The sequence below is a fragment of the Cynocephalus volans genome, chromosome 2 (assembly GCF_027409185.1).
Source record: "Cynocephalus volans isolate mCynVol1 chromosome 2, mCynVol1.pri, whole genome shotgun sequence".
Taxonomy (NCBI): domain Eukaryota; kingdom Metazoa; phylum Chordata; class Mammalia; order Dermoptera; family Cynocephalidae; genus Cynocephalus; species Cynocephalus volans.
Genome location: NC_084461.1, coordinates 62,765,806 through 62,779,565, shown reverse-complemented (window position 1 = coordinate 62,779,565; position 13,760 = coordinate 62,765,806). Strand labels below are relative to the sequence as shown.

The 13,760-nt window shown below is 34.7% G+C and overlaps 1 protein-coding gene across 2 annotated transcripts in view; it reads left to right on the top strand.

Annotated features, from left to right (window-relative positions):
• FAM169A (family with sequence similarity 169 member A) overlaps nt 1–13,760 on the top strand; it is a 48,480-nt gene extending 34,720 nt beyond the window's left edge. For both annotated transcript variants that reach the window (XM_063088198.1, XM_063088197.1), the window contains 7 exons: nt 1,607–1,735; nt 2,240–2,352; nt 5,308–5,347; nt 5,867–6,017; nt 9,562–9,718; nt 12,087–12,290; nt 13,212–13,760. In XM_063088198.1, coding sequence (XP_062944268.1) covers nt 1,607–1,735; nt 2,240–2,352; nt 5,308–5,347; nt 5,867–6,017; nt 9,562–9,718; nt 12,087–12,290; nt 13,212–13,760 — 1,343 coding nt within the window. The remainder of the gene's footprint in view (nt 1–1,606; nt 1,736–2,239; nt 2,353–5,307; nt 5,348–5,866; nt 6,018–9,561; nt 9,719–12,086; nt 12,291–13,211) is intronic.

Sequence of the window (13,760 nt, the reverse complement as noted above, 5' to 3'; positions counted from 1 at the left end):
TTCTGTGCATATGTATAAGGCATTAGGTTATATACCTAGGAGTAGAATTGAATCATAAAATATGTCCCTTCAACTTTATTAATTGTTGCAAAACGTTCTCTCACCAGCAGACTGTGGGAGTTTCCATTTCCCTTATTCTTCCTGATGCTTGTTATTGTCCCATGGGTGTGAAAATATCTTGTTGTTTTATCTTATATTTCCTTGGTAGCTAGTGAGGTTTATCATCTTTATCTTTATTGACCATTCACATTTAATATGTGTAAATTTCCTGTTCATAGCCTCTGCCAGTTTTTGTTTGGGATCATTCTGTCTTTTGAATTCAATTTTAGCAATTCTTCATATTCTCAGAGTACCAATCCTTTGTTTTATTCTAAGTGTCTCCTTGTCTGTATCTTTATGGCATCACTTTCATACAACACTGTGCAGTCCAATACTGTGGTTACACTATTGTAGGCCACAGTATTGGACTGCACAGTTTAAATTAAATATAAGTTTAAGTTAATCAAAATTAAATAAAATTGTAAATTCAGTTCCTCAGTAGCCACATGTGGCTAGTGTCTACTGTATTGGACAGAGCTGATACAGGACATTTCCATCATCACAGTGTTTTTTTGCACAGTCCTGATATAAAATGTTTTAAATCTTAACAGTCAGGTTTATCATAATTTTTCATAATGTACTATGATTTTTGTGTCTATTATAAGAAATCCGTCAAAACCCTAATGTCCAAATGGTATTTTCCTATGTTTTCTTTTAAACATTTTGCTTTTAACGTTAGATCTTAGAATCCTTCTAGAACTTATTTTTATGAGTGATGTTGATGTGAGATCAAGATCTGACTTTTTTTCTATATGGATTTTTATTTCAGCATCATTATTTTGATAGTTTATCCATTCTCTGCTGAAACGTAATGCCTCCTTTGTCATTTGCCAAGTTTTAGTGTATGTGCGGTTCTTTCCTGGTGAGGTGTTTTTGGTTTTTTTTCCTGATATTTTTCTTCTCCTTCTCTCTTCCTCCCCTTGGTATAAACAGCCTTATGTCAATACCTGGTTGTTTTAATTACTGTGGCTTTATAATTATTCTTGATATCTGCTTGGAAAAGTTCCTATCCTTATTTTCCTTCTTCAGAATTTACCTAAATATTTTTTTCTTAACCCTTTGTTCTTTTGTTTTGAATTTGGGATCAAGTTTTGTCAAAACAAAACGAAACAAAAACGATTGGGATTTCGTTTGTTTTGCATGGAATTCACAGATTAATTTGGTGAGAATTGGTGATTTTATGCTATTGATCGAGTCTGACAATCCTTTTATTCAGTTCTTTTATGTCTCCCAGTAACACATAATTTTCTCCTTAAAGGTGAAGCACATTTCTGTTAGGATTTTTATTATTTGGTCATGTTAAAATTTTTATTTGGGATTTTATTTAGGATTTTACTTATAAAGTGAAACAGTTGTATATTTTTCTTGAGTTGCCTTAGTGGTGTTTTGGTATCAAGGTTATGCTAGCCCCATTATGTGAGTTGGGTAGCTTACTTTCCATCTTCTTTCTGTTTTCCAAAACAGTTGATATTTGGGATTTTTAGAAAAATCTAAATGTGTTTTTCAGCTTGCAAGCAGTACTTTGAAAAGTATCCAGGAGACCATGAACTCCTTTGGGAAGTGGAAGGTGTTGGACACTGGTACCAGCGAATACCAGTCACCAGAGCATTACAGAGAGAAACACTTAAAATTCCTGGTAAGAATGTGTTCAGTTTGAACACAAGTGCAGTTTAAAAAGCAGTACCTAATAATGGTTGTGTCTTACAGTCCAGAGCAGTGGTGTGATGTGATTTTTTTAATAACAGACCCTTTTGTCGAAAGTTTGCGTTTTTATTATTTATTAACTTTTGAGTCACTAATTATAAGGGGACCTAGAATTAGCCCACCTGAATGTAATATCCCAGTAGGAATTGGTGGGTAAGAAATAAACACAGATTACTGAAAGAGCGTAGAATAAGCATCAGGGGATCAAAAGTAGCCCCTAATCTCATGCATCTCTACTCAACATCACTAAATACTAAAGATGACTGTTTAATACTCTTTAAAATGGCAAGCTTTCATTGTAAAATATTGAAGGGAATATCTTACACCTAGATTTTCAGTACCCTTCAGTCCAGGCTGCCCTTCAGAGCTTTTATGAAAATGTTACAGTTAAAAGCAAATACTGATTGGGTTACAATTTTAAAAATTCTACACACAGCATTTTCTCAAAATGAAGCTAAAAGACCTATGTCTGGAGAATATGGTCCTGCATCTGTTCCAGAATATGAAGCAGGAAGTGAGGACAATCAGTCTAGTGAGATGCAGCTAACTGTAGGTACACTGTATGTTTATTGTAGGAAATAATACTTTTTCTCTGTTTTTAAAAAGTAGATTCAGTTTATATTTAAGTTTTAAATGTTCATTCAACAAACTTATATTGTGTTACTTTTCTTGGCATCTTCTGTTAATTGATTACTAAGGACTTAATTTTCTTTGAGAAATAATTTTAATGATGTTAATAGTATTTATTATAAGCGAATTAGAGATAATTTAGAATATACATAAAATAATATTGAAAATAAGAATCTGTAATCTTACTACTAAGATATAGCCACTGTTAAATATTTTGAATATGTATATTATATAACATTATAATTATAATAATTAGAACATTAATAATTATAATTATAGTATATTATAATATATATTATAATGCATGTATCTGTACACATTTTTTAAAATTTTCTTATGCTGCCTCTAACTGCTTTTCTCCATTAATGAAATATTGTAAGCGTTTTATATGGCATTATTATTTTAAAACATGATTGTTAAATAGCAGCACACTATTCTATTATCTATTCTATTATATGTAAATACCATCATTTATTTCCTTAAGTTTTTTATATTTTTAAGTGGCCCAGGAACAAACATGAGTCTTTGGGCATATGTAATTATTTCCCTGCACATATGAATTTCTAGTAGTGGTTGTAGTAGTAGGTCAAAGATTATGAAGTTATTGTGGAAAGCTTGAGGCTATATATGCTAGGTCTTTATAGAATATAATGTACTCTGCAAATATTAAGTATCCCAAAAGTGCAAAGACAGATCCCATTACTGAACTCCATGGGATTTAACAGGTCTTTTTCTAGAAAGGTCCTTTTTGTGGTATTTGATATTACTTAAAATACAGGTTCTTTGAGGAGAATCTAGAAGTCTATTTTTATGCAAAACTTTGTTGTGATATTTATTAGTCATATTTTTGCACATGAATATCTGAGTATATTTTTAGTGGATATTGAATATATCTATGTAAATGCATATGTATTTCAGTGACAAGTGGTTTGAAGAATTATTTATGCTTCTAATTTCCTGTCTTAATTAGCATAAGAGCCGGATAGACTTGAATGAAAAAGTTTTAAATGTTTTTAAGGGTGACATAAATAACTATATATAAGGAGTTAGATTTTTTGTTTTTATTTTTCTATACCTGGATCTTCCAACTTCAGAATAAGCCCGTTTGATTATATTGCAGTTTAAATTTCTCAGATATACACAGATTTATTTGGGCAGATATCATGAAATCAAGGAAAGTAGAAAATCTTCTCTTTCATAAATGTAATGAGGGCAATGATTCACTTTAATATGAAGACAGATAATTTTAAATGTGTCATTTGAGTGAGTGTATATCATAGTGGCACCATGTCATAAGGTTGGTAGCATAAATTAGAGAATTGATATGATTCATATTACTTTAATATTTTAATTAGTTCAGAGAAAATGTTTACCTCTCATATTAAACTATTTGTCTCTTTTCATCAGTAACCACACAGGGATGTAGTTTTGTTTGTTATGTCAACTACATGATTTATTCTTTAAGTGATGTTGGTGTTTTTATTTGCTTTTTTCTATTTTTGTATGTAAAAAATTACATATATTTTTCTTATACTTTTTGTAACTTTTATTTATTCACCTTTATCTATATATTTTTCTAGTTGAACTGCAGGCTTCTTGAAGACCAGATTTTTATCTCATTGTCACATTTACTCCCTTGTTTGTGTTCTGTAAACAGACCCTCTTAAAGTCTATGTGCCTACCATGTTGTAGGATTTCAGTGTGTGATGGATGGATGAATGGATGGTGGTTTATGTAATGAAGTGAGTACTGTGGCAAACACTGAATACACAAAGATGTGGTTTTTTTCTTTGCATGGGAGATCTAGATGGCCCACTGTTGGGAACAGATAGCAAATATACTACAGGATAATAATTACCTTAATTATAGCACGTGATTGGAGGTACTTTGCAAAGGGTGACTTTTAAAGGTTGGGTAGAAGTTCTGACAAGGTTGTTAGGGCATTCCGGAAGGTAGCATGTAAAAATCACACAAAGGTATGAGAGGAAATGGCATGCTTGACATGGGAGAGGTATTTGGTATGGAAGAGGCTGAGAGTTTGTATTCTAGGCAATGATAAACCACTAAAGGTTTTCCTTTTCTTTTAAGCAAAGGAGTGGCACAATTTGTGATTTGGAAGCATCAGTCTGTCATCAGGGTGAAAGGGATTAGGCAGGATATGATTAGAATGAGAGCTACCAGCGAGGAGGCTGTAATAGCTGAGGTGAAAGATAGTAAAGGCCTGAACGGAAACAATGGTAGTACAAAGGACAGGGCAGTTTTGAGAGATTCTTCAGTTTAAATTGATGGGCTTTGCAATTGATAGAATGAAGGATAGGAGGAAATCATTACTGCCTCCCAGGTTTATGGCTAGAACCACTGGCTGAATTGTTATTGCCATTATCCCAGACAGGGAATACTATTGCGGAAAGATATGGTTCATTTTGGGATAAGGTGCATGTGAAGTTGGATGGAACCTCCGCTGTGAGATATTTCATTGGAAATAGAGCTTTGGAAGTCAAGAAGGAAGCTGGGGAGCCCAAGTTGTATATTTGGAATTATCAGAAAATTGATGTTGAAGTAAAGACAGTAGGTCAAAAATTGAAGGCAGAGTATATAGACTGAGAAGAAAAGGTGGCTGAGGACAGAATACAGGGAAATTCCACTGTAACGTATTAGATGGCTTGCCTGAGTTCTTAGGCTCATAATAAACTGAGGCTGGAACATAACCTTTTTATTTTTTAAGTTAATTTTCTTAACCAAAAGTTCTATTTGAAAAATCTTTTAAAAGCTTCTCTGTGTGTGTGTGTGTTTTTCTCTGAAGCTATGAATGAAACAAATTTATAGGGGAAAAAATGGTCTAAAATTTTGGGTTTTAATCTATCCCTATTTTAGATTGATTCTCTAAAAGATGCCTTTGCAAGCACTTCTGAAGGTAAGAAATTCAACTGATCTATCAGTAAGTATTTGAGACACTTAGGATTATATGTGTGTGTGTATGTGTGCATGTGCTAGAAAAAGTGAAGACTTACCCAGCTCTAAGATCAAGATCTGGGTTCTAATACCAGCCCTGCCACTCACTTTGCTGTGTGAACACTGAGTACGCTATTGTAACTCTCTTTTCCTCATTTCCTTATCTGTAAATTAGGGACGGTAATGTCTACATTGTTCATTTCCCAAGATTATTAGGAGAGAATATAAGTGAAAATGCAAAAACACTTTACAAAGCTCAAGATAACATGGAAATGTGAGGAATGAGTATTGACAAAGTTATTTTATAATTTAGAAAAAGACACTGACATTGTTTTTAGCCTGATGTAAATGAGGGAAGGGCAAACCTGTCTAATGGTGGGGACGTAGGTAAACTAGCATAGTTCCTATATTTCCATGTATTTTAACAGGTAATCTTTTGGATACATAGTCAATTAAGTGCACTTTTGCTACTTTTCCTCAGGTCATGATAAAACACCTGTTTCCACTCGAACTCGGAGTAGTCAGCTGAAGCGGCCAAAGATTGGAAAACGGTTTCAGGATTCTGAATTTAGTAGTTCTCAAGGTGAAGATGAAAAGACTCCCCAGACTTCACCTACAGCTTCAATAAACAAGTAAGAATTGTTTATTTTATTCTTATTATTTTGTTTATTCTCATTTTCATATTATTGGTATTTAGTCATTAAGTTAGAGCCTATTATCACATTGTGTTTGTAGCAAATGACCTTGGTGTAGGAGTTTGTATATGAATTTTTCTATAAGATTATTGATTATGCTTACTAGATAGGTGTTATAGGAAGAAGTTGCTAGTAAGAGAGTGGAATAAACTCACTATTTAATCTCTGATGTGTGGAAGTCCAGGAGATAGTCTAGTGATTATATTATCCCAAATGAGTCCTTATCACCAACTTATAGTTTGATGGCATAGGGTTTAGTAATGCTGAGGTTTAGTCTATTTAAAAAAATCTCCAGTGTTTCTTTTTTAACTGATTCATTGTACTGGACTGTTGGATATAATTTATAAATTACTGATAACCATAAATAGTACAGTCAGGTCCTAGCCAGAGCAATTAGGCAAGAGAAAGAAATAAAGGGCATCCAAATTGGGAAAGATAAAGTCATATTGTCCCTGTTTGGAGATGACATTCTATTATTTATAGAAAACACTAAAAGCACAACCAAAAACCCAGTAGGTACATGAAAAAAAAAGTTCAACATCGCTAATCATCAGGGCAATGCAAATCAAAATCACAGTGAGATATCTCACTCTAGTTAGAATGGCTATTATCAAAAAAGACAGAAAATAACAAATGTTAGGATGTAGAGAAAGGGAACTCTTACACACAGTTGGTGGGAATGTGAATTAGTACAGCAATTTATGGAACAGTGTGGAGGGTCTTCAAAAAATTAAAAACAGAACTACCATATGATCGAGCATCTCACTACTGGGTGTATATCCAAAGGAAAGGAAACCAGTATATCAAAGAGATATTTGCACTCCCGTGTTTATTGCAGCACTATTCACAATAGCCAAGGAGTGGAGAGCTGGCCAGTTAGTCGGTTGGTTAGAGCACGGTGTTGATAACACCGAGGTCCAGGGTCTGGATCCCCGTAGTGGCCAGCCACCAAAAAGAAACCAACATGAGTGTTTATCAGCAGATGACCAGATAAAGAAAGTGTGGTATGTATACACAATGGAATACTATTAAGTGAAATATGCCAGGAATGGAAAGAGAAATACTGCATAATCTCACTCATATGAAGAAGTTGATTGTGTAGGAATGGAGAGTAGGATGGTGGTTACCTGAGGCTGGGAACGGGGGAGGAGGGATAATGAGAGGTTGGTTAATGGATCCAAAATTACAGTTAGATAGAAGGAATAAGGTCTAGTGTTCTGTAGGACTGTAGCTTGACTATAGTTAACAGTGATTTATTGTATACTTTTAGTTAGCTAGAAGAGAGGAGTTTGAATGTTCCCAGCACAAAGAAGTTATAGATGTTTGAGCTGAAATAAACTGCAAACTAGAGCGTAGTGACAGAAAGCAAAGCAGTGGTTTCAAGGGAAGGAGCAGGAAGGGAGGGAGGGATGACAAAGCGACACCACGTGAGGAAGATGAAGAAACTGGGGAGTGTTGATGTCCATCACCTTGACTGTGGTGGGAGTTTCATGTGTGTGTACAGATGTCAAAACTCATCAGATTGTACACTTTATGTAATTTGCTGTATGTCAATTATACCTTAATAAAACTTCAGAAAAAAAAAAAATAGTACAGTCTTAGTAGCCAGCTGAATCAACAGAACACTTGGGTCCAAAGTTTATCCTCTGTCTTCCTCTCAAATTATTTTACTCAAGCAGAGAATTGTGTAGCTATGCTAACTTCTTTATGTAAATAATTTTAAATTTGGGTAATTAAGTATGTAAATGTTATGTTTTTGTGAAAAAGTCATAATGTTAAAGGCAAATATAAGTACTTAAATCTAGTAATTTGTGAAAAGAATAATAAGAGTTTTGATAGCTAGGGTTTTTTCACTAGTATTTTGACGCAGTACCCTTTTTATCAGGGAATGTAACAATGTATTTTAAATTGAACATTCCAGAATTATTGTGGGATTTTGTTTCTTTTCCATAAACAGAATAGTAACAGTAAGACTAGATGCTTGAATGCTTCCTCTGACATATGAAGAACAAAACTTTACTTTTGCCCTTGAACAAAATTGACTGCCTAGTGGTAAAGGCATGTACAGTTAAGAGCACTGCAAGGTGGATTGTGATAGTTTATTAACAGAAGAACAGAATGCTGTGGATGTAGATGGGGGAATGATTGATTGTAATTGAGAGAATGAAGAGATTTGGCATTTGGGCCAGGGCTTCAAAGATAAGTAGAAACTCAGCAAGCAGAGTTGGGAGAGAAGACTTTCTAGTCTAAGGGTCTACCATGGTCTGCATACCATATTTGGCCTGCCATCTGTTTATGTAAATAAAATTTTATTGTAAGACATCCATGCTCATTAGATTTATTTATTTTTTATTATGGTTGCTCTGGCATTACAGTGGAAGAGTTGAGTAGTTGGGACAGAGACCATGTGGCCCATAAAGCCTAAGGGAAAATTTTGCTGACCCCTGACTTACACCAGGACTGTCCAGTAGAACTTTCTATGATGATGGAAGTGTTCTGCATCTGCACCGCCACCCAATATGGTAGCCACTAGTGAGTGTGTCCCATGAGAACTTGAAGCATGGCTAGTGCAACTGAAGAACTGAATTTTTTATTTCATTTAATTTTTATTAATTTAAATGTAAAATATTGATGTATTTTGTGGCTACCTTACTGGGGCAGATCTAGACTAAAGGAATAACATAGCTAAGGCACAAAGCTAGGAGGAACATTGGTAAGGATAACTGATGGATAAGGTAAATTGCAGCATCTAGGAAATACAAATATAAGGGTCTGGTCATGTTAGGCCTTGAAAGGAAGTACACTTTACTAACTCAGCTTATAGAGAACCATCAGAAGTTTCTGAGCTGGGCTGTCACAGGTACAGGTATGTGTTTTGGAAAGACACTTCTGAAAATCTTGATGAAGAATGTGCTGTAAGTCCAAAGAAGAGTTGGGAAGAAGTTAGAGCAGTGGTCCTGAGAGTATTGGGGCTTGAAGTAGGGCTGTGAAATAGAAAGAATTGGGAATAGAAAGTTAGGGGTATGTTTGAAAGGCATATCAGAGGTAGAACTAACCCATATAATTTATCATCCAAGCTGACATTTTTGAGAATGAAAGGGACATTATTAATAATTATGCCAATATCCATAACTACGGGCAAAAGCTGTAAACTGGGACTGTCCCAGGCAAACTGGGATGTAGTTCATTCTAATAGAATAAGATCCAATGAGAGATGGATAGAATAAAAGAGGGGTCTAGTTTTACATGATTGAAAAGGTGGTGATGTTATTAATTGAACTGGAGAACAAGGTGAGAAAGAGAACAAATTTATAAGAGGATGAAGAGATTGGTTTTGGACCTGCACACAAAATCTGAAGTTGTTGACTGAACCACACTTGGTTGATGTTCTAAAATGTTATCTTATTAAGAAAGCATTTCTGAAATTTTATCTTCATTCTTAATAAAAAAAAAATGAGAATGGTTTTCTTTTATTTTCTAGATTGGAGTCTACTGCACGCACATCAGAGAGCTCAGAAGATTTCCTAGAAGAAGAGCCTGCACAGAGAGTGATTGAATTTGAGGAAGAAAACAGTGAAAAAGATGCGCGGCCAGCACCAGAAACCCAGCCACGACTGGAGAAGCCAGACAGTGAAAAGGTATGAGATCGCTTATGAAATAAAGTGAAAAGAAGGAAATTACATTTTAACTTTCTTAATCATGTATTGTTAGAAAAGTATAACGATATATTTTAGAGTCTTAGAAATTGTGTTTAGTGTGAAAAAGCATATATTAAGCAGGTCAGGTACTAGATTTGGGGAGAGGATAGAGTTACAAATATTTTATATTTCAAACTGAGTTTATAACAGTTTGAGTTATATCAAAGATAAAATAGATGTTTAAGTAATAAGATCCCTTTGTACATTTTAAAAATATAAATTAATTTGTGGAATTAAACACACTTAAGAAGTACGCAAATGATGTGACTAGAAGTCTGCCTTGTAGAACCTATTAGAATGTCTTCAGGTCCAATAAATCTTCAACTGAATCCCCTGTTTTGATGAGAAGGATAGGAATTAGTTATCCAGAAAAAAAAAATATTTGATCACAGTTGATTTTACAAATTCCTGGCAAGATAACTAAATACTAGAAGACAAAGAGGCAAACCCTTTGTTATTCAGTAAAATCTTCACCTGGCTTGATTGCTGCAGCTCCTCAAGTGTTTATCCCTATCTTTTTTTCCCCTCCTCTCTGTCCATTTCCTGCTCTTCTCTTCTTGTTAATATCTTCAACCTTTCCTCTGTACAGATTCCTTATTTCTTCTTTCAAGTTTCTTGAAAAATCTTTTTCCTGTTTGCCAAGTCCAGTATTGTAAGTGAAACTATAATATGGATTTTGTTTTTGTAAGTCATTTCAATTTAGTTCTCGCTTCTTCTACTTCATGAAACTATATTTTTAAATGGCATTTTTCTTCTTGTAGAAAATTTCAGAAGTAAAGAAAAGCACATATGATTAATAATTCTGATTTTCAATATTGATCCAGACTTGTCCCATAATGTCACTTGCCTACTGAATATTGCTGTTTAGACACGTCTTCTATTATCTTAAATTCAAGAAAATCTCTATTCTTATTACTTCTGTACTGAGCCTGTTTTCTTATTTATCTTTCATTCTGTTCTTAAACTTAAACTTGAAGGACTGACCTTTTGACTTCATTGCTTCTCACTTTTAGTTACTCACCTAAATGTACAAATTAACTTATAAATGTAACTTAATACATTTCTCCTACTCTGGTTGGTCCTATTATGAGTTTTATTATAACTACCTTCTGTGTACGATCTATTCTGTATACCATCAGGTATAATAATAAAATACTTTATAACAATAAAAAATATATGATTTTATTATAGAAAATTTTTATTAAATTTATATTTTTAGAACATTTTTTAGAAAGATAATAAGATTTTAGGGAAGGATGTGAATCTGGGTTAATACATAATCTATATATATTTTATTTTATTTCTTTTTTTGGCAGCTTGGCATAACAACACTGCGCTCTAACCAACTGAGATAACTGGCTCACCCCTATATTTTATTTTTAATAAATTGTGAATATATGATCTGTCATTAAGGAAAGGAAAATAAAATAAAAGTCTCTGATTTCAGTATCCCTTTGGAAAATTTTCCTTTATATGTTTTTAGAGGGTCCTATAATCTAGCCAAATCTATTTCTGAACACTTGAGTGCATTTGTTTTCTAATTTTAAAAACGGTAATAAAATTTCCTGTAATTGTTAGAATATCACTAGGATTAAGTAGAGATATTTCACATTAAATAGAAGTAAATTGGTAAACACTTGAAGAAGAATTTCAGATATTGGAGGGTTTGTTATCAGATAGTATTTCTACATTTTAAAAATGTGGTTTGCAAGGAAAAGGATTGTTCAGAGATGACCCTGGGTTGACTGACAATGAGCTAGCTGAGACTGGGGCTCTCTTCTCCCAGCAAGAAGTCTCACCCCAACTCAGCTTCCCATGCGACTGATAGTGCTTCCCCCTCTGGCAAGGTAAACTGTAACTTCCCACAGGCCCCAGTGATTCCAGGTGCTGAACAACTGGTGTTCTGTAAAGAGCTGACATCAAGTCTAGACTTCCTCTGGTGCCCTTTTCCTGAAAAGGTTCCTCCCATGATTGCCCTATAAGAAGGAAGAGCAAGGAGGGGGCAGGGTCTTTTCGCTGAATCCCAGACCCACACTACGTGTCCACAGAGCATCCTGCTCCTGCCCCATCTCTCCATAAGAACAGTGGGAGTATGGGATACTCATGCGTTCTTTTCTTTTACTGACCCTGCCTCATAAGTTTCCCCTTACCCCCAGTAAGACTCTTCTTTAACTCATACCCTATAATGTTGTAAGTCTATCTTCACTCCAGGTGCATGACAGGTAGGGACTGAGAAGGGACCCCGCTTACATTGACAGATAAGTCAGTTTGTAATCATGTTCTGACTTTTTCCCCCCCGATGGTGTAGGAATCTGAATTAGAGCCTATGAATGGTGAAATCATGGATGATACTCTGAAGACCTCACTTATAACTGAAGAGGAAGACTCCACTAGTGAAGCGTTAGATGATGAATTAAAATTGCAGTCTTTTACTTCTAGTGAAGACTCTACAAATCTTGTTCCAGTGACAGTAGAATCTTCAAAACCCCCTGAGGCTGTTGCACCAGATAAGGTAAGAGGGATATAACCTAATTTTTAATAGTTAGAGTTTGCCCATGTTGGTGACATTGGAAGAGAGGAGGTGTAGTACATATATTTTCCTCCACCTTAACATATATAGTCCTTCAGGAAAATTAACTTTTATGCTAGATTTTATATTGTAAGGAAATGTAATCAATAATTCATAAATGCAAATCTTTGTAACATTATTCATATCTGACTTATGGTAAAATGAGTTTTAGTTTGTAGACTTAGGGAAACGCTTAGAAAAATGGACAAAGCATTATTTACCAAATACTTGAGTACCTATTGCTTACATAGTCTTTGACCAATACGGTAAATTTAGTTTGTTTTAATTGGGGAGACCATTTAGGTTAGTGGAAGAAACTTGGAGGAGTATTTTTAAAGAAATTTAATTTTGTTTCTTTTGAATATTTCGATTTAAGGCTAAAAAACTATTGTATAGCATTATCTTATTAGTGTCTCACCTAAATAAGTCCTAAAACTTCCACTGTCTTTACCTATCATCTAATGAAACCATAGTCAAACTTAGTGGGATGACACAGTGTCAAGTCCCACAGGATTCTTGGTTCTGGCTCCAGTAACACCAGGAACTAAAACTTGCGGTTGATTCAGGAATCTGATGTGAAATTTAAAGTGTCTTAAGTACTATTTGAGGTAAAATAACTTTTATTGTAAATAGCTTTTGCTTTTATTTTATCTTTAATAAGAACTTAGTGTATCAAAATCATCACCAGACAATTTTGAAGAAATTGGGTTGTATTCAGAATCTGTACACATGATTAACAAAAGTAATGAGTTCCAAATTCTTTAAAATTGTAGTTCAGCGCCATTGCACATTAGTGTCTGAGAATAATTTATTTTAGAACTGTATTGCAGAAGTTTATTTGTTGACTGGGTCTTTTATTTTCAGACTCCACATATAACCGACTCAGAAATGGTGATAGATGAAAGCCCTTCTGATGAAAAGGGGCACACTGAAGAGAAACTGTCTCTAGTTTCAAGAAAGAAAGCACATTTTGGAGGTTCAGACAATGTTGCTACTATCTCAAATGAAGAACGGTCTGACAGTGGTTTTCCAAACTCTGGGGTAGCTGAATTTTCTGAAGAACCAGTCTCTGAGAATTTATCACCCAACACTACTTCCTCTTTGGAAGACCAGGGTGAGGAGGGGGTACCTGAGACCCAAGAAACATCCACTGCCCTTTCCCAGAGTTCTTTGATAGAGGTTGAACTTGAAGATGTGCCATTTTCACAGAGTGTGGGACAGAAGAACCAGTCAGAGGAGCAGTCTGAAGCATCTTCTGAGCAACTGGATCAGTTTACACCATCAGCAGAAAAAGCTGTGGATAGCAGCTCAGAGGAAATAGAAGTGGAAGTGCCGGTGGTAGACAGGCGGAATTTGAGAAGAAAGGCCAAAGGGCATAAAGGACCTGCTAAGAAGAAGGCCAAGCTGACCTGA